A 21,398-nucleotide genomic window follows, 5' to 3' on the forward strand; every position below is an offset into this window, starting at 1 on the left:
ACCTTTGACTTCTTTGACCTTTGACCTTGATTTTTTTGACCTATATTGTACATTTTGCTACAAAATGCTACTCCTTCGCCATTTCTAACCCGATTTCGATTCCGTTTGCTTTATGTGATGGCACTAGGTGAGGGCTTCAAAACTTCTACACAGAATTTTGACCTTTGACTTCTTTGACCTTTGACCTTGATTTTTGACCTATATTGTACATTTTGCTACGAAATGCTACTCCTTCGCCATTTTTAACCCGATTTCTATTCCGTTTGCTTTATATGATGGCATTAGTTGAGGGCTTCAAAATTTCTACACAGAATTTTGACCTTTTACTTCTTTGACCTTTGACCTTGATTTTTGACCTTTATTGTGCATTTTGCTACAGAATGCTACTCCTTCGCCATTTCTAACCCGATTTCGATTCCGTTTGCTTTATGTGATAGCACTAGGTGAGGGCTTCAAAACTTCTACACAGAATTTTGACCTTTGTCTTCTTTGACCTTTGACCTTGATTTTTGACCTATATTGTACATTGGCTACAAAATGCTACTCCTTCGCCATTTCTAACCCAATTTCGATTCCATTTGCTTTATGTGATGGCACTAGGTGAGGGCTTCAAAACTTCTACACAGAATTTTGACCTTTGACTTCTTTGACCTTTGACCTTGATTTTTTACCTATATTGCACATTTTGTTACAAAATGCTACTTCGGCGGGGACATATGTTACGCACCGCGTAATTTCTACTTTTCCTTGTTTGGTGAGATAATGAGAAACCTTTTATAAAATGTGAAAGAGCATGTAATTCTATGAGGGATTCAACGTTTATTTGATGAAAATTGGTTTTGAAATGGCTGAGATATCAAAAAAGAGCGATTCTAATAAAAGTGTGGGACCCACACTTTATTACCATCGCTTTGTTTTACTTTGTTTTTTGATGTTTCAGTAATTCCAAACCCGATTTTCGTCAAATAAACTTTGAATTCCTCTTAAAATGGTATGTTCTGTACTATATCATAAGTGTTTTCTTTGTATCTCACAAAAAGTTAAAAACCCAATTCTCATCTCCACCAAAACTGTACTATCCCTTTAAAACTCTGACACAGCATCCACAGGAATCATGACCTGTCATGTTTAGCCATCCCATCCTCTCGCATTGTTTCACATCCATCCTGTTTTGGCCATGGTGACCTGAAATGTGATTGCCGTGGCCACCGGGAGCATGGTGTACACATACATAGCATGTAAAGAAGAAATGCACCCCCAAAATGAATAAACTTCAAAAGAAAGAGAAAAATATTCCTTACAGAACGATACAAAAATGACAGAAATCAGATGAGAAATAAGGAAGATATGACATTTTGAAATTTCACATTTTTTAGGAAAACATTTCTTGACCAGTCCTTGTGAATATTCAAATGAGCGAGTTGATGATGACATACCCTCACATTTGTTCATGTACAATGTATGTTACATGAATTTAGAAAATTTTTTATCTTAACCTAATACACTGTACAAGTAAGAGCATGTTCCCATGCCAAGATACACGTGTACAGGTATATCAGAGTTTGATAGCATTTGTTCTTTTTTGTTTTGGGTGGTTTTAAGACAGGTTTTATATTTAGATAGCTGAAATACACTGTATGAGAGTTTTGTAATTTCTGTATATGAAATGAATAAGAAATTGTGAGAACATGACATTGTCTATTTGCTGATTTGAATATTCATGAATATTTATAAGGACCGGTCAAGAAATTTTTCCTTAAAAATTTTTTGCCCCTTTTTTATCGTTCTGTAGGGAATATTTTCTCTTTCTTTTGAAGTTGATTTATTTTGGGGGTGGATTTCCTCCTTAATATTATGGTCATGTGACAATGGCACAATTTAGAATTAATAGTATTGTCACGATCAGTACTTGTACGATGAATTGTACATTTATTCATTGTCTTTGAGTATTTTTTTTCTTCAGTCTGTGATCATGAATACATACTCGTAGTGATTTATATCGACCTGAATCATCTCAGTACTGTATACTTGTAAGGCTGTTTCTTCTCAAAGTCTGAAGAAAGTATCTTCTGATGTTATTGTTCATACAATTACACTGAACAGTACATGTGTATGAAATTCTGTCACTTGATCAACCTTCTAAAAAATACAGAACAAATGTACAGTTGTGTAAGTATGTATACAAATGTAGTCCATACGAATGGCAAAACAGAAGAGATACAGCAGTACCAAACTCTAAACAGTGAAAGCATACCATTTCATATTGAAATGTCAAACCCATGCAAACATCAAGTACAAATTAATGAATGCCATTGTTTATTCAGGTCACTACGTCCACATATTATCTCCCTCTTGTCTTGGGTGCCCTGTCCATTCTGTTGGTCAGGTTTGATCCCAACTGCCTCCAATGTACACAAAATACAATGTAAAGGATGCATATCTGGTAAATGGTAATTTAAGATAAATGGAAGAGGCTACTTTCTTTAATGTCTTGCCTACATGCGGCCAACACTTACAGTTGCAGTGGGCTACACTTCTTCGCAATTGTACACTACAGTACGCGCAATAAGAAACGCCTCCGTCAATTTCGTTTTCCAACGAAAGTTCGTTATCGATCGAGTAGCAACGAAATTTGGACGAAATTTGGACGAAATTTCGTTATCGATCCAGTAGCAACGATTCTGACGCTTTGTGGACGCATTTCACGCACGACCGCCCGCTCAATTTCGTTCGGCAAATGCGTTGCTCGTTCGGAAAATGCGTGTTCGGAGCTCGGCAGTTTCGTCCAAATTTCGTTAAAAGCGTCCGTGATCCAAGGCGCACATGGAATACAGTACACACGTGTGTGTGTAGTGGCCACATCCACAGCCGCTAGCCGGCAAGAATCACTGCAAGATTAGACTCAACAAGTACTAGTAGTAGCACAGCGGTCGGGAATGAGAACAGTAGACAGGCGTGGAATTCACCTGATTCACATAATACTATTAAGAATGGTAACATGTATACATACATCGATGCCGTTTTCATTGAAGCAATTTGTAAAAGTTTTAGTTTCCCTTACCCTAGCTGTAAGTACGGCACCGTTAGCAGATTATTCACTGCATTTGTAAGTCACCTGATACATCACATGTTGGTATGCGGGCTGCATGTAACCAGGGAATGTGCACGTGTGGGAAAGGCGAGTGCGCCGTATGTGCGTCGCAATTGCCATGGCATGGCTCGCTCGGCTGAACGAAACAGAGATGTACGATACATGACAAGACCCAGTATAAGGCCTACTAATTGTTCACGTGTTGTTTTTTGTTTTTTTACAAGCAGAAAATAAACAACTGTTGATCATGAAATAGACTAAATTACCAATCAGAGATCATTCGGGTTCATAGTATTTAAGAGAAATCACGCAATTTTGGCGAGGGTGAACCCACAGGAACCCACAGGAACCTTATCGTAGAATGCCGACCAAAAAGAAAATGGTTTCACTAAAATTGCGTGTACGTAAAATCCATTTGAGTATAGAAAGAAAATTAACCCCCAAAAAGAGGAAAAAAGAAATTAGAAGGATTTGTTCGCCGTTATTTGGTCATTAAATATATTTTCTTTCTTCAGCAATTGCGCGTTACATTGCCCGTTTTTTTATTGAATCAGGGCCCTGTTGCATAAAACCCTTACCGCTGGACTTACCGCTCCTTTCTATGCGGTAAGTCTTAAATCAGCGGTAAATTTTATAATCATTGATGCTGACGATAGTTACTATTGAAATTCAATGGTAAGTTTTATGCAACGGGCCCCAGAAAAGCAAAAAAAAAAGTAATATTCAAAACAAGACAATAAGTTTAATTCTTAGTTTGATATCGTTTATTTCTTTATTGGACAGAGAGATAATTCAGACGGTACGTGGAATTTTCAAAGCGACTAATTCAGACTGATTCTTAGTTTGACTTGGCTCTTTCTTTCTTTCTTTTTTTATTTTATTTTTTTTTTTTGGGGGGGGGTTGAGGTTCATGTTCGTTGTACCCATGCACCCATAAGGTTCATTAGGACGAAAATGAAACATTCAGATACACGCGACTTCCCTACACGAAAAATAGATGTTCGTAAATGTGATAGTCAAATTATGATTCATAATTCGAAAATGCACGAATGTTTGTGATTGGATAGGTGCGTTATTGTCGGATTAGCAAACCTTCGGAGTACTGTAGTATCGAGCCTGTTGTATTCAAGGATAAACGAACTTTTGAAATAATGAATTTTATATTCAGAGTAAGACAATAAGTTTAATTCTTATATACCTGTAGTTTGACATCGTTTATTTCCTAGTTGTGAAGCGGGAAGCGAGAGATAATTCTGAAAAGAAGTATATATACAGTCATGCAGACGGAACGTGAAATATTCAAAGCAGCTATGAGATTAAATCTTAAGTTGTTTATTTGTTTGTTTGATTGCTTGTTTGTTGTTATGCTCAAGCGTTGGTGTAATTATATATACATTTTTTTTTTGGGGGGGAGGCATTTTTGTAGTACCCAATGCACGTAAAGTTCGCTGATGCGAAAGTGATAAAATGTTCCGTAACACGCAAATTCCTTACACCTTGTAGATGTTCGTACCTAGTGTGAAAATAAAATGTATTACTATTATTTTGTTTCCCCCATTGTTCGATGGGTATAGCAAACCTTCGGAGTGTCAATCCTTTCGTTTTCGGATAAACGAACTTCCTTAACTCACAACACCATGTTTCAGAGTAACAAACTAGTCATTATTTTATTCGGGCATTGGGAATAGTTCAGGAATAAAATATAGAAGGGAGGAAAATCTTTAAGGCAAGAATTACGATGGATTCTTAGTTTGAAATCATTTATTCATTTCCGTGGTGTTCATTATTCCGAAAAAAAGAAAACGGGTGCGCTATTCCGATGGTTACGGCGTTATTTCGAATCCGAAACACGCATATTCCTTGTGCCTATCCATGTTTGTTGATTCGAAAATGTAATCATGCTGCGGGTAATTGCTATAGGGGGCCATATATTGTTTTATTTCTGTCTATTGTTATATTATTATTATCATTATTATCATTATTATTATTATTATTATTATTATTATTATTATTATTATCATTATTTTTATTATTATTATTATTATCGTCTTTAACATTATTAACCAATGTTTTGATTAACGAGCATTTTGTGGGCTGTTTTTTTTTTTTTTTTTTTTTTTTTTTTTTTTTTTTGGGGGGGGGGGGGCATTGCCCGATTAGCAAACCTTCGGAGTGTCAATCCTTTTGTTTTCGGACGAACGAACTTCCTTACCTCAGAAGAAGAAATCAGTGTAACAAACTAGTCATTATTTTATTCGGGCATTGGGAATAGTTCAGGAAAGAAATATAGAAGGGAGGAATCCGAAACACGCATATTCCGTGTGCTTATACGTCATGTTTATTGATATGCTGCGGCTAAGGGCCTATTGGAGGTCGTTATACCTTTCGTTTGGTGTACGATTTCTTTCGTTTCATATCACTTTATTTGTTCCTTTCATATTCTGAAATATTTAAAGGTAATCTTTCAATTGCCTCGCACTGTGTATATATACATGCATTTTCGTAACGGCGATTTCGCGCTTTGCTGCAGTATTTCGAAGGGTGTTTGATGCCAGCCGCTTCGGTGTGCTCTGTGGTAATGTTTATGTGGTTGTCAGGGAGGTTGTTGATACTTTGTCTGTTGACATTTATTTTCGTACAGGCATGGGCGGATCCAGGAATTCTGTACAGGAGGGGGGAGGGGCGCAACTAATATTTCTGGTGCCACTTCCGGGTTTCACTTCTATTTTTTTTTTCCACGATAAATAAAGGGGGCGTGCGCCTCATGCGCCCCCTCTGGATCTGCCACTGCTACGTGTTTATCTCGAGTGATGGTGATCGTGTTTCTAAATGTTTATAAAAAAAAAAGGACAAAATTATCCGAGTGATGCCTGATGATAGTGCAAGTGATGATAATCAACGATGCTGATGTAAAAGACGGCTTGCTGTGGATGCTGAGCGTACATGCCCTTCGTTTATTTAAATAAGTTTTCCCTCTTTTACTCTTCTTTCCCCTCCCAAGAATGATAAAAAAAGAAAATACCTACACCTCACAACAAAAGGAACCACGTGTGAACAACCATCGTTAAGTTCAATCGAAATGTTCATTATTAGCAAAGAATAAGGGGAAAACACGAGTGACGGAAAATGATAGAAGCGACGAGATTGTCTTCTTGTGTATAATGCGGTCTCTTGGGATTGGAAAAACCCCACCCTCTTCCTTTGTGGAAATTTCCACAAAACCAGGTGCGTGCCAGACCCCAGGTGCCAGACGAAAGAATGCGCGCATTTGGTGTAGTATATCGATCGAAGAACTCGCGGGTGAGTTGAGTTAAAGGAATCATTGCAAAGATGTTCTGATGTTCTGGTTCCCGAACTGTAAAAAGGAATTGATTAATCACTCAAAAATGCAATCACAGATTTATATGAAAAGTCTCATATGCCTAGACAAATTCACTGAGATGTCCTATGTGATGCAGCCACCACCCGATTAAACCGTAAAATCATGACAATAAAATTTCACGCTCATCAAAACTGCCTATTACTTTTCATATGAATTTTGGTTATCAACACTCGTTCGTGGATTTGTTTGTTTGCATGTTTTGTGTGTATTATTCCTCGATCCTGAAAGACGTAATAATTATTCGCATCGAACGTAAACTGTTTACCGTAACTAAGCCTATGGCGCATTCGATCCATTCAACTTGCAGTAACCTTTAAGGCAGTACAACTGTAAGTAGCACATGGTGCATTCTTTTGAACCACGTGTTTCGCATATCGGCACATCCAAACACATTAGCGATCGTCCTTATGGCAAACTTTCCGATTACAGTCAGGGGAGAAGAAATCGTAATACTGTACATGTACTTACGAAAGTGATTATGCTTAAGATCAAATAAAATGAAGAAGTTTGAAAACAACTTGGCAACACTCAATCAAGTTTTGCATTCTCTCACACAAAAGCTCTCTTGAGAAAATGAAAGCATTCCCTCTCCCCTGCTAGATAATGGAAGTTTTCATTACTAGCCCAGCAAGTTTTGGGAGTGTACATGAATGTTTTTAGGATAGAGTCAAAAGGGACCTAAGTTTTCGATCATAGCAGAATCTTCGTCAGAAGCAAAATGGCAAATAGGCAGAAAAAGCAACCACACACATGTAAAGCGACTTCACACAACAAGAACAGTCAGGAACAGGCAAGGGACAAGGAACAAAGAAAACAAAAGGAGAGGGTAGGATGTCATGGGCAAGGAGCCCAACAGGTAAAGGGAGGGGGATTAGAGCAGGAGGATGGACAGACAAAAGGCAGGGGAAGGTTAGTAATGGTCGTGAGGGCCAGGGGGCAACCATTGAAGGAAAAGGATGAATATGGAGGCAACATCAAACAAGATAAGGAACAACAGAGAGACAAAGAAAGGTAAAGAGTGAAATAGCAACAGCAAAGGGGGGGGGGGGGGGGTGAGCAAACAGCAAGCCCTAGAAAGGATCTGTACAAGTACCAAGAGGAGGCAACAAAATGAAAGTTAGAGTCAATCAACAAATGCAACTAACCATATCAAAGTATGGTAATATTAATACAGCAATAATGATGATATTGACAAAACAAATTAGAATAATCATTAAAGCACATAAAAAAGGGGGGGGGGACACAAAGTCCATGGGAGAGAAAATGTATACTTGCAAAGCAAGTATCAATAGGCAAATTAAATACGTTTCAAAGAGCTGGTTCATATGAAATCACCTTTGATTTATGATTTTACAAACAAGAATTTTCATCGCTTACTTATTTCTTTTATTACTTTAGTAATGTCATGATATTTCATGATGGTATGTGTTCTGTCTTTACATGGCAAGATAGGGTTTTTTTTTTCATCAAGGGTCAAAAGAAGAAAGTGATAGAAAGATAACTGAAAGGATAGAATGGAACACCTACTCAGCAGGCAACACTAAAACAGCCCCCAGGGCCAGGCCATGTCGTCAGTGTCACTCTCGTCTTAGATCATTACAGGCCTACATTGTACATGTATAGGCTACTCGTTTCGTACTCGTCATCGCCAACGTCATGATGGTCGGTCACACGAAATAAATTGCATCATCATAAGAGCTCTTATATCAACACCACTAGATAGTGTAGATTCATTATCATTATCACTATCATTCCAGTCGATCTCATCCACCGCGAAACCCTCAAAATCCTCAAAATCATCGTGGTTAATACTCTCACAAAACACATCTGTAAACGATTCAGACATCGCAGACCTAGCTACACATCTTGCACACAAAAATGAAATGGAGGTGGAAAACTACGATGAATACACAAAAAATATCGACGATGGCATTTTACCGTAGCAGAAAATACACAGAGTATCTTGCACCGGAAAAAAAAATGGATGTGGAAAACTACGATGAGGAAAACTAGGGTGAAAACCCGATGCGTGAAGACGAACGATGAAGACACTTTACGGTAAAAATACTTACACGGAAACAAACGAGTGGGTACGATATTCTCGCACACACGAAGATAATCGACACATCGTTCAATCGAAAAACTCAACAAACACTCGAACAAAAACTCACCCCAAATTGTGGCAAACACGGTAATCACTTAATAAAAATGAGAAAAAATACTCTCTAAAGTATGATTGTACTCTGAAAAGAAAGGGATACAATGATACGAAAGCAAAAGAGAGAAAATGAGAGAAATGGACGGGAAACCTAGAGAACTTCGACGAAAGAAGAGCTAGCAATTCGCGATTAGAGCTAACTTTCCTGTGTGTGTGTGATCGCGTGTAAAGGGTTGAAAGCGTTGAAAGCGCTGAAAGCGTTGAATGCGTCCACAGCTTCGGAAAAGCGTTCGGGGATTTCGTTGAATTCGTTGAATTCGTCCAAAATCCGTCCATGAAGTCTGGACGCAAAAAGCGTTGAAAACGTCCCCGACGAAATCAACAACGAAAAAAGCGTTGGGACGAAATTTGGACGCACTTTCGTCGGGCGTTTTCTATTGCGCGTACTGTATATTGTACGTAGCATTGCATTGGACGTGTTGCCCTTGTAACTGTACTGATACTGTACAAATGTACTTTATATGTATACACGGAGTTACATATGTATTATACAGACTATATTGAATGGCATACACTTGCGTATGTTATATTGTCTCCAGGATTTAGCCTGGACATATGATATGCCTTCACTCTATCTATAATTTGGCATTTGGTAAAATATGCTGGTGGGTTTTAAATTCACACACATCTGCAGGTTCTCCTAGTCCTACCAAATGGTATACACGTATGCACAAAAATGCTTGCTGGCTTTCATGTACAGCTCAGTTCGAGGTATTCCATATCTTTACTGTATGACGTGAAGTCTGATGTGGTTAATAGCATAATCATCTGTCAGCCTACACACCCAGTATTTTATGCAGATTTCCACAAGGATTTCAAATCACAATATCAGCAATGGGCTATTAACTTCAAGATGTACGACGTGTACAGTGCACAGTATTGTGTACATAGCCCATTGTCATTTTGTATTTGTCACACACTCCATACAGTACAGCTTGGCACCATGCAGTGTGACTTAGATTTACATTTGTATGCATAGTACAATTGTATGTACAAGTACATTGTAGGTACTATTGAATAGTGTTACTTCTAGACAGCCTACAGTAGCTCAGGAGTCACGATTAAAGCTACATGTACACAAACACTGCTTTGTAGTACAATTTGTACAACTGTACACTGTGCATGTACAGATGTACCTTTACACAGATACTGCACATACAAACACTGACATTATCCCCACCCCACTGGAGACAAAACATTATGCTGATCACGGCAGTAGAAACACATAACCTTGTTGAAATGATTACATTTGTATCCTGTTCTTAAAAAAGCAAGAAACTGTTCGACATTTAGATTAAGCCCACATTGATCAATGAAAAACAAATATCCCTCAGATACACAAAAGTGTTTCTGCAAAATAAAATCTCACTTCCAAGTGTGGATTGTACTATATCATGATACAAACAGAGAGAGGAAAAACGAGTAGATTTCATTATAGAGTTACAGTATGTAAGGGATGCTTGCCAGAGACGACCTGTACTCTTGTTCACACACACAAATTGTGTCCATTACATTAAAATAAAATGTGCAAAATGTAACACAAGACCTAAAAAAAGAAGGTGAGGAAAAGACTGAAATCTGTGGTGGTTTTGGATGTATAGCAAAATTAACATTCCATTTAAACTTAAGCTTAAAGAGGCAGTTTTAAATCATTGAATTTGGACTCTTCTTCTTGGCTGAAAACAATATCAATCTTTTGTCTCTTATTTGATTACTTTTTACTTTAAATTTCATGACTCCCAAATAAAAAAGAGCACAGTATGCAATGTACAATGTATTGCAATGATTGCTAACATTGTATGATACCTACTCATGTACAGGTAGTCCAATGCTTATGCAAAATGTTGAACATGTTAGTTGTACTGATATTTTTGTCAGAAGTCAACATCCAAGATGTTAACAATATCTCTATTACAATGTATGCATATTGCATGCTTATTTCTGTTCCAATTCAATACCTCTCCATACCATTCAGAGTGATTTGTACTGTAGATCAAGCCTTGGAAGGGCGAGGACGTGATCATTACCTACATGTATGATACACGTTGTACACTGTACCCGTACAGTACATGACAGTAGAGACTTTGGATCGGGTAGATGCCCTCCTCCCGTCCCGTGGTGCTAATTTACTTCCACACTCGGTGTGTGCTGACCACCCAGAGGACTCTTAATGCTAATTATACCTCTCTATCCATTCCTCCCCATCCTCGCCATGCAGTACTTATTACTTGAGTTGCTATGGGAAACCTTGTTTGCCCTTTACAGAGTCCCCATCTCAACAAAGCTGCAGTTCAGTGCTACAGTGTAGAACGTACAACTGTACATGTACAAGAGATACCATACATGTAGATAGAGTTAGGGAGGGATGGAAAAAGAAAGAGGAAGGAGGAGAAAGGCAATATGATACCTGTATCTCCTAGTTTGTCTGTACCCTATCATCAAGCATTTGTAATTAAAGGCATTATTTACCATTTGCAGATGAAACAAAAACGGAGCTTTAGTGCTTCAAAATAGCTCTAAAATGTGAGTTAGGGATAGAAACAACAAATGTAATCAATTGAATCAGTATTGATAATCAATGTTCCCAAAGTATTATTAGTAGAAAAGATGAACAAAAGCTATTATAAAAATGTTTCTAGACTAAACTGTCTACTGGTTTATTGAGAAAAATAGTTATATCTTATATTTTTAGGCTTTATTGCAAGATTTTTGTAAGGTAGGATGTTTTATCCAACTGACCCACACATATGCATGAAATGTGATATCTCAACATTTTTTAAATCACTGCTCCCAATGGTATACAGTACCTTTAAGATTGTACTGGACCGTCTCATGTATTATAACCATCGGACATAGATTATTTGAAAGATACAATACATAATGTACATGGACATCCCATAATGAAGTATGTACATGACCTTACATAATGAATGTTTTTGTTGTCATTCATTTAAAGAGAAAAGCACTAAAAGCTTTACAGGCAATTTTTCTTGGGGGGTTAATAATTTAGTGTCATTTTTCAGTCTCTCCAAAATGTGTTTTGTCCTTCCTTTTTTACTTCAAAGATTCACAGTTAACAAGGGAGTGTAATTTGGATCAACAATTCACTTATGTTTGTCTGTCTAGTGGGAGCAATTTCAAGGTAGCAGTACAGTGTAGCATCATCTAGTTACATGTAGTATGTGTAAATTGATTTTGAAAAATCATGAAAAAGAGAGAATCTGTGGGAACAAAATGTATGAAAGCTGAGGTTTCCCATACAATCCATGAACAAAAGAATTTCCCTTCCACTCGTTCTCTTGTGCATTACAAATATCGCTTGCCGTATTTTACCGTAGGTCACCATGATAAACTGACAACATCCTTGGACTTACTTTGTCATCTGTTTCTTGTGTGGCGCATGGGCCACTGTGTTTATACTCGATGTTAAACATGTTGACACAATTACTTCGTGCTGATGAAGTGATAATCTGAGAAGGACTAAATTTCAAGTTGCTGAGACATACTGTATCATGTACATACATTGTACAATGTGCAGTATGTACATGTACAATTGTACACTGTTCTTGAGCAGGTCTGGTTGCAGGATGAGTGCATTGTCCAACAATATATGATACATGTTCATAGGTGAAGACAGTAGGTTTGCTTTTTTTTTTGGGGGGGGGGATTTTTCTTTTAAATGCCTGTCACGTGGATGAAGATTGAAAACATGAAATACTGTAGGCAATGTACAATTGTATGAATCAGATCTGCTATAGGCGGGAAGCTCTCCTCACCCACCTTGAATTTTGCTCACATTGCTTGATGTACACATGTAATTTTCTCTTGCATAATTTTAAGTACTGTAAAAGTGGATATTTTCAAGCGAGTATTTTTTGGGCTTGGCCACACAAGATGAATTTTGTGTGTTTTTAATTCTGCGAAATCAGGACATTAACTACTGGAACGTATGGCATGCAAAAATATTTGCATGCTTTTATTTTCGTGCTAGGGCAGCTTCTGGTTGCGCAAAATGCGAGAAAATTTCCACTTTTACATTATATGTAGTTACTGTACTGTGTATTGCGTAATATGTACATGTAATCTGTAATAAGAAGGATTGCAGTATCTAAGGAGTATAGCGTCAAACTTTTCTCTAACAACTTGGAAACAAACAAAACACATGTATCCCCTTGTTCACTTCTCTGTGCACAGGATTATACATGAAGAAGGCTACTCCGAAGAAGACTGTAGGCAGTACAAACCAGTGGTGTACAGTAACACAATCCAGTCTATGATCGCCATCATCAGGGCCATGGGATCACTCAAGATCGACTTTGGAGATACGGAAAGAGCAGTGAGTATTGGGCAAGAAGGTTTGTGCTGTGTGAATAAGTGGTGCACAAATGCTTCCAAAGCATTGTGCAGATACGATATAAACAAAAATTGTTGAATAGATTTTATAGTGCAAGTATACTAGTAATACAGTATGCTGATTCATAAATGAATGGCAAGATTTGATACTTAGCAGACAATTAGCAGACATATGAAGTACAGTATTAGTGTACAATTTTAGGAAACCAGATGTTGGTATCATTTAATGGCTGCAGGTATACTGCTGTAGTGGTATACAAATAGTGCACCCATATCATCATCTTTAATAGTCTGTGGCCATTTGAATGATACAATATATGGCATCAATATTGCAAATACCATGATACCTTCAAAGTGCATGATGTTATCACATATCTTTCAAGCACTGATGAGTTAGTATAAGAATAGAGTAAATCGTCATCCAAGCATAAAAACGAGAAAATCACAAGACATGATGCATGAGTAGAACTTGACACATCAAACACAAGCTTAACTTTTACTCATGATTGATACATTACTCTTCATCGATATAGATAATTACAAGGTCCTATGTCAGTTTGTCAATCAGTTGGAGTAAAAACAACTCAATGCTATTTAAACAGTCATTAATTCAAATTTATAGCTTAAATTTGTACTGAATTCATGTTCTTCAACATATATGGTTTTGTATGTATTTGTATCGTGTCAGTTGGACATTAAAACTGATTTGCACATGTACAGGTTCCCTGAAATCATGTTCAAAGTACTTCACTCTCATGATATAATATGAACAATTGATATCCTCTGTGTTTTGTCAGTGCAATTTCTCACAGAAATGTAACATATTTTGCCAAAATAAGCACCAACACGTTATCCAACTTCATGCTTTCGGCGCTGCAGTGCGGACGTCAGCAGCCCACTTTGAGGTACACTTCTACATTGCTTTAATGCATACTAAATATGCAGCGTCACTCAGCCGAGAGTTCGCAGAATATCCAGTATATTTAGAAAGTCATCGTGAAATTTGAGGCTAATGTAATCTCAGTGCCTGGCAGGATATTTACAGAGCCTTGCTTTACATTGTGATAGGCACTGACCAAAGTGTCCTGCTTGCATTTTTATAGGCACTTCTGGCAAAACTTGCTGCACATGACCAGCATATCATCAGCAATGTCTTGTCTTCAGTGTGATATAGATTTTATTGCACCATTAGAGACATAATAGAGTAAATGACTTTCAATTTCTTTGTACCATTAATCTGTCGCAGAATTAGAAAGGAGTGATGTAATTTGACAGAGAGAATGTCTATTCTTGAGAGTGAAATGAAAGAGTTTATATCCCTAATCATATTCTGGCTCACCAAACAGACTAGTTACTGTCAGTTTTGATTTAAAGTAAAGCACTGTACACCGAGCACTGGCTCGTGGACAAGTATTACTTTGATCTTTGTGTAGAATTACATGTACTTGAATCTAGAGCTAAGTTGCCTCCATAAGCTGATTTTTTAAAAGCTCTCTTCAAATCTAATATCCATTTTTAAATGTCAAAATTTTCTTAATTTGAGATTGCCTTGTGACTTAACAACATACATATGTGTACATACATTACATACAAGTTCATCTGTTTGTGGTGTAGTGTTGAAATGTACATTTGCCCTTTAATATCGACCCTGTGAGTGAAATCTGTAGTGCCACTGAATCCTTGCACTCTGCATGCTATCAGAGACATCACTAAAGTTTGACCGTCAAAGTCTGTCAGTGGCATGTCCAGAAAACATCAGGAAAGGGAGCATCTGAAATTCTCCAGCAGGGTACAAATGGCTCTCACAAACCCACCAATGTGGATTCAACATCGGGTCTAGCTCTGCCCTCATGAGCATTGCCTCTGGGCCTGTGCAGGAAATGTGTTTCGGAGTTCCGGAATAAATGTGCTATCATTTTATGTTGGAGGGATAGATAAGGAAGCTATTGGGAAAGGAATAAGGAGTTGAATTTGAGAATATGTTTCAGTGCGTCGTATGGTGCTACCACAGAGCAAGTGAGATAATTCTGTCTTCATCTCAGGGGGAGAGTTTTTCCTTTTGTCTTGGTAGAAAGGTGAAATAACTTCTACAAGTTTCTTCTGAAAACATTAAAGTTGAAATATGAGAACTTGGTGAAAATCATGTATTGTGTATGCCAAATATTTCAGAAGGTTTTTTTCTTTTTCATGAATGTCAATGAGTCAGGTGGTATTTACAAATCTAAAAACAAGTGAAAATATTAACTCTGATCCCGATATGAATTTGATGTGCATGCATACATTTCTCCATTCAGTACTGTACTCCACAGTCGCAAATTTAACCACTTGCGAAATTGTCAAGAAGTCCAGAATTGCAAGAAATTAGACTTGCTAGATACATGGCATACATACTGTACAGTAGTATGCCTGGAAATTCATTGCTTTGACCTTTCATGCACATGGACAAACCATTGATATTTGCTCTAAAATGGACACTTAATGCATTGTATTGCAATCTCATACAATATACAATTAAGTGATCATGAATGCTACATTACGTTCTATAATTGATTATCGATGATCGACAATTTGACCATACCAGTATCCCTCAATCTTCCGTGCCAGAGTAAATTGCATGCAGCTTCTTTGGGAATACGATTGCTAGGGCACAATTGATCATCATGTGATCATTCTACTTTAGCCGCTACTGAACAGGGAGGGCTTTTCAGGAATAAAGGTAGGGTACACTGATTTTAATCATTTTATACTTACGATCTCAGAATACTCCAAAGCAACTCCTTGTCCCGAGCAAATTGCTTCAGCCAGACAAATTTCTTAGTGGACCCTTTTGATGTATTGCAAGCACTCCAAACGGTGGAAGATGAATTTTGAGCCCTTCTGAGAACTACGTAGTACTGTATGTTTGAGCTATAATATACAGTGAATACTGTACATCAAGTGCTATCTTTAATGTTTCATAGTGCTTGGCTGTAGCATTTCCCCCTGGTGTGGTGCCTCAGTATTTTGATGGTTGTTTTTTTTTTAAACTAATCTAAGAATGAACCTCAATTCACTGTGTATGGGTGAAGTAAACCAGAGGCTGTACTCAGACTATCAGCTGAGAGGAGAGCCAGGTTTGATTTCACCCCAAAGTGGCATAAATGATGGCCCTTGTGCTGTCCATTTGCTGTGAGCTGCATAAATGGTGCTGGACTGTCTGGTGAAATCGATCCAAGCACGTCCTTATGGCCAGAACACACTGTCTCTGAAAATGGCTCATAAGAGAAAGTTCACAGGCATTACAGGTACTGTACAGTGTAGGTACAAATGTCGTCAAACCTGTGTCATAGACAAAATGACAGTGATATCAGCGGCACTCTCTACAAAGACACTTTCTCTTTGCTTTGATCTATTTTTTTTTCCTTCTGAAAAAATGAAGAATCACAGCTCTCCTGAGGTTTTGTAAAGCTCGTTGTTGTACAATGTATATCGCCTCGAATAGCATCCTGCATTGACATTCATTGGCACTTGTTCATTTTGCATACTGTTCAACTCAAGCCTCGGACGCAACCAGGTAGTGTTTACTTGTGGATTGCCACTATGAAATGAATAAATAGATAGATAGATAGATAGATAGATAGATAGATAGATAGATAGATAGATAGATAGATAGATAGATAGATAGATAAATAAATAAATAGATAAATGAATAAATAAATAAATGAATAAATAAAACTAAATGAAAAGAAAAATGTTACAAAAAAATTAAAAAATGCAGGAAACTATTCCTGCAGTTACCTTTCACAGATAATCCTCAACTGGCTTTTAACCCTCGAGCTTTAATATGAATGCTTGGTAGAGGATCAGATGCAGTGGCAGTACCCTTCTTCATCCACTGGAAAGATTAATGTCACACCCCCATGTGTAAGAGTGCCTGTCCCAGATTAACACCAGCACAGGGCACCCATCATATACAGATCCATCTTGTTCATTACTCAGCTGTAAGTTGTCAATGTAAAGGGAGCACTTCTGACTGAATGTGTGCATCTGTAAAACAGGGTGCTAGAGGCATGATACATGTACTTACAGCATGTCTATTAGTCGGGTTTTCTTTGCCTCATTGATGTAGTACCTCCAGAATTCAACTGGCATTAGTACAAGGGGATCAATTCATTACCCTATTAAAACTGTAACTAGCCTGCTTACACCGACACACATGATCATATATGGGACTAAGGGATGTGCCAATGACAAACTCTAGAACATCAAATGAATTAGTCTGTACAGACAATACTACTTTTTACAATCAAGTGACAACTTCTTTTTTTCTTGTCATCTACTGATATCTGTTTTTTTTTTCTGTGCCAATTTGAAGATATTGAACAGTCTTCAATACAAAGTGCAGCACAAATAAACTTGTACATTAAATTATGCATACACCAGTAGCCATAGGGCTAGATACATACAAGACAATGACCTGCCCTGTATGCATCACGCAATTATGCTATCGTTCACACATAGCGAAAAAAGAAAATCACTCAGCTGCACTCAGAATCTCCAGACTGCACAAACCTAAACAATAGCCTGAATGTGGACCTTGCATGTGGTGAGTTTCATTTCATATAGGATTAAAAGAATTGATGATGTTCATGTGTGTAGTTCACACTTGCCAGTGCACAGAGCAAATTATCACAAGAGTTTAACAAAAGCACCAAGCTTGACCAATTTTTGCATCACAATGTGTATCACGAGAGTGAAAGATATTTTGTGTACACACACAAGGATTAATTGTTTTCACATTGTGTCTCAAAATTCAATTTTGAAAAACTATTGAATTGTGTGTGTGTGTGTGTGTGTGTGTGTGTGTGTGTGTGTGTGTGTGTGTGTGTGTGAATGGGACAATAGATAACTAAAAGCTTTCAATATTAAATTTCAGGAACTTGATGATGATTTCACAATTAGGGTGCAAAGTTCATGAACACATGTTTGTTAAGTAAATACTCCCCAGCTCAGAACAGGTCAAGACTTCAGGTAGCAGCTATCAGTGGAAATTGATATCCCCACCGAGGATGTGGTATGATACTATTGCAGTAGTGAAAACAACTGCAGACAGGACTTGGCTCTCGCTTGCATTCTTTGGTGGTTGGTCTACCATCTGTTGTCCACAACTTTCTCCTTTCGGATGACCTGTACATAAGATAGTACATGTAAGCCCCATTTTTTACAGTCAACTCCCGTTACAGCGAAGTCCTCGGCTTTCTTTTGTTATACAGTCAAAATTTCATTATAACCAAACAAATAAACAATTAAAAACAAAGAGGGGATAATGGTTGGGACCCTAATTTTTACTTCATTGTAACTTTAGTTTCGTGTATAACCATTTTCATTAAAATGAGAGTGCACTGTATTTAGGTTCACACAACATATCTCATCGTAAAGGTAAAGTTCTAAGCTTTGATGATTAGCTTGTACATTTGTAGTTCAGCACCGTATGGATGCACTCAAGGGTTAGCAATCCTAAAGGTTACTATAAAACCAGATTTTTTTTGGGCAAATTTGCAAGGAGCCAAGATTCATGAAATTAAAATGCGCATGAAAGTTCATGTGTACACTCTTAATGCCATTGGCAATTCATGAAAATTTTGTGCTGCAAATATGTCTTGATTTACAGTAGTTGATAAGTACAAATAGTAGAATCATAAGACATCTTAGGGTTTATGCTCTACACACGAGCCATGGAAACGCTTCAGAGACCACTGCTTGTGATATGAGTGGTCCTGTAAAAGACACGTACCGGCAGTATGGTGCAGTCTGGTATACTGAGTAATAATATGAAGAAGTTTTAGTGTTTGTTTATGGGCAGGTCAAATAAGTAGGGAAAGTATCACTCTTATATTCAACCGGAAAATACACCGAAGTGATAATAGTTTCCTCCCAGGAAAACCAAAAGGAATCTTGAGCTCTGCTGGTTCCACTTCTCTTTTGTTATCAACTTTCTTTTGGATACAGTTTATCTTGCTTTTTGTTTTGTGGGGGGGGGGGGGGTGTCTGTGCTTAAACATTCACACAAACAAGTCAATGAAAAAAGCACACATCATTATCATATTAAAGGTTCATGCATATCATGATACTAATAGAGAGAAATGATTTAAAAGCTAGTGAGAAAAAAATGTACAATGTACAGTAATGATTGTGTGACAGTGTAGGTGTGATAGCCATCCAGAAAAAGAATCAACTTTTACAAATGAACAGTCACTGTAGAGAGCAGGTTAATGAAAGGATCCTCTGCAGATCAGGGCACAGTAGCAATGACAAGAACAACAACAACAACAACAACAACAACAAAACGATTTTTAGACACAGCATGGATTGACACAGGTGTACAACATGTAATGATCTTCCCACAATTGCTGTATGGTTATAATTTGTGGATCAGTCAATGCCTCAGAATAGAGGGAATGGTAGAGAATGAGTTACAGCTGTAAGGTTAATTTGATTGTTAAAGCTGATAGATGCGCATATATACATCAAATACAGGGTAGAGTTAAATATTACATGATCTCTCCAAGGCTCGGTTTTCACCTTGGCTCAATTGACCCCACCCTCATTCTGTCGCCATGGCACATAATTCCTCTGAAATTGTTCCGCTGCTGGGGGGGGGGGGGGGGGGATCGATGAGAGGCAATTTCGATTTGATGCGCTCGGCATTTGCGTTACTAGGCAGCTGGCACCAAGCGGCCTGAGATGTCGCGGAGGTAATGAAGCAGGACGAACATGCCATTGATAGGAATCCAATAACACCGTGTCCATTCCCCCAGCACAGCTGCAGCCTTGTGATGAGACCTCATTGTGTGGTGAGATGTCTCAATAATGCACAGGCCGGGAGATCTGGTGATGCATGTCATCTCTGTCCAAATCGCCATCATACATACATCCGTATTCATTTCCAGCATTTTCACTCTCATCTTCTCTGCCAGGGGGAATGCAATAATTACATTGTTGTACAATCAACAAAATTTCAATGATTTTTCTTTTCTTAGAAAGGCAAATTAAATATTGATAGCGACTCATCATCAGTTACATCTAATATTCAAAGTTAACTCAATTGTACTCAAAGTGTGTACCCTTACAATGTATGTGTTTCTGCTATTGCCGTCATATTGTCAAATCACCATGTCAAAGTGGTTGACAATGAATGAGGATTATGTTTCATATTGTAACAATTGTATGGGAAGAAACAATATTAAAGTTTATAAAATGTTTGATTATGAATCACCAGGGACAGGTCTGTGCATACAGCTGTACCTGTATCAAACTCATGGAACTCCATCCAAGCAATCACATGATTTTTATGCTGTGCCACAATACAATTTGCAAAATTCCAAGAGAAATTACTAAATGTTACCCTTTCCCATATTTAAAAGCAGTTACTGTAAATTGTTGGATGAAGGTCTAAAAATGGGATAAATCATTAAATCATTAGTAAATGACATGATACAGCTGTATAAGCTATCTTGTTATAAAAACTACCATAATGATTATGTGAATACTGTAATTTCATGGGATGCCTGAAAATATAGCCTTATCAGGGCCATGTACACTGTCTAGTACAAGTGGGTATTCTATTCTATTGGCTTCCAGGATAGCATGATTGATATTACAGAGGCACATCATGTGGTGAAATCCAAACAACCATTAATAGTAGGGAGATTCTTTTTCTTGTACATACATTTTGTAGTATTCGAGTGAAGTGTTACTGGAGAGTCTGAATCTAACATAATTTGTATTGCTGTTTGTTAGTGTACGGTTTTTATGTGTGTGTGTGTGTGTGTGTGTGTGTGTGTGTACTGTCAGTTTTGATAGACGTGCAGGCATTCTACTGGGCAAACAAACACTTTGCGCCATGTTGGTTTCTAAAATCAAGCTTGTGACTTGTGAGTCTGGCTTATTAATTACAGCCGCACACTTTGGTAAACGTTTGGTTTAAATAACGAGTTATTATCGCTCTGGGGAGTGAGAAAGTGGGGGGGGGGGGGTAAGAGATGGAGCCTGAGCTTGAGAAAACATGGATAATTGCTGGTATGGAACGACAGTGACGCAAGCAAAATTAACGGCTGCATACAGTGAAACAGGAAATTACATATTCACGTTCGAACGCCCTACAGAAGGTAATCCCAGTCAGCATTATGAATGTGTTTGCCGTGCTAGTGCAGCTTGGATGTGTGCCTCAAAACACTCCCTGCATACTCATAACGGGATCTGGAATCAAATTTCAGAACGATAACATGATAAGCTGGTGTGAGATACATGTACAGACTGTTTTCCCACACATCTCCCTGGCTACGTATTTGTACAAGTCTAGATGATTGTTCAGT

At 37.8% G+C, this 21,398-nt stretch overlaps 1 protein-coding gene across 2 annotated transcripts in view; it reads left to right on the forward strand.

Annotated features, from left to right (window-relative positions):
• The window catches only part of LOC139710414 (guanine nucleotide-binding protein G(i) subunit alpha), a 100,703-nt gene that overhangs the window by 17,135 nt on the left and 62,170 nt on the right, over nt 1–21,398 (forward strand). For both annotated transcript variants that reach the window (XM_071622333.1, XM_071622331.1), the window contains exon 3: nt 12,886–13,027. In XM_071622333.1, coding sequence (XP_071478434.1) covers nt 12,886–13,027 — 142 coding nt within the window. The remainder of the gene's footprint in view (nt 1–12,885; nt 13,028–21,398) is intronic.

The sequence above is a fragment of the Diadema antillarum genome, unplaced genomic scaffold (genome assembly GCF_040938485.1).
Source record: "Diadema antillarum isolate AM-2024a unplaced genomic scaffold, OU_Dant_1.0 seq00001529_RagTag, whole genome shotgun sequence".
Classification (NCBI taxonomy): domain Eukaryota; kingdom Metazoa; phylum Echinodermata; class Echinoidea; order Diadematoida; family Diadematidae; genus Diadema; species Diadema antillarum.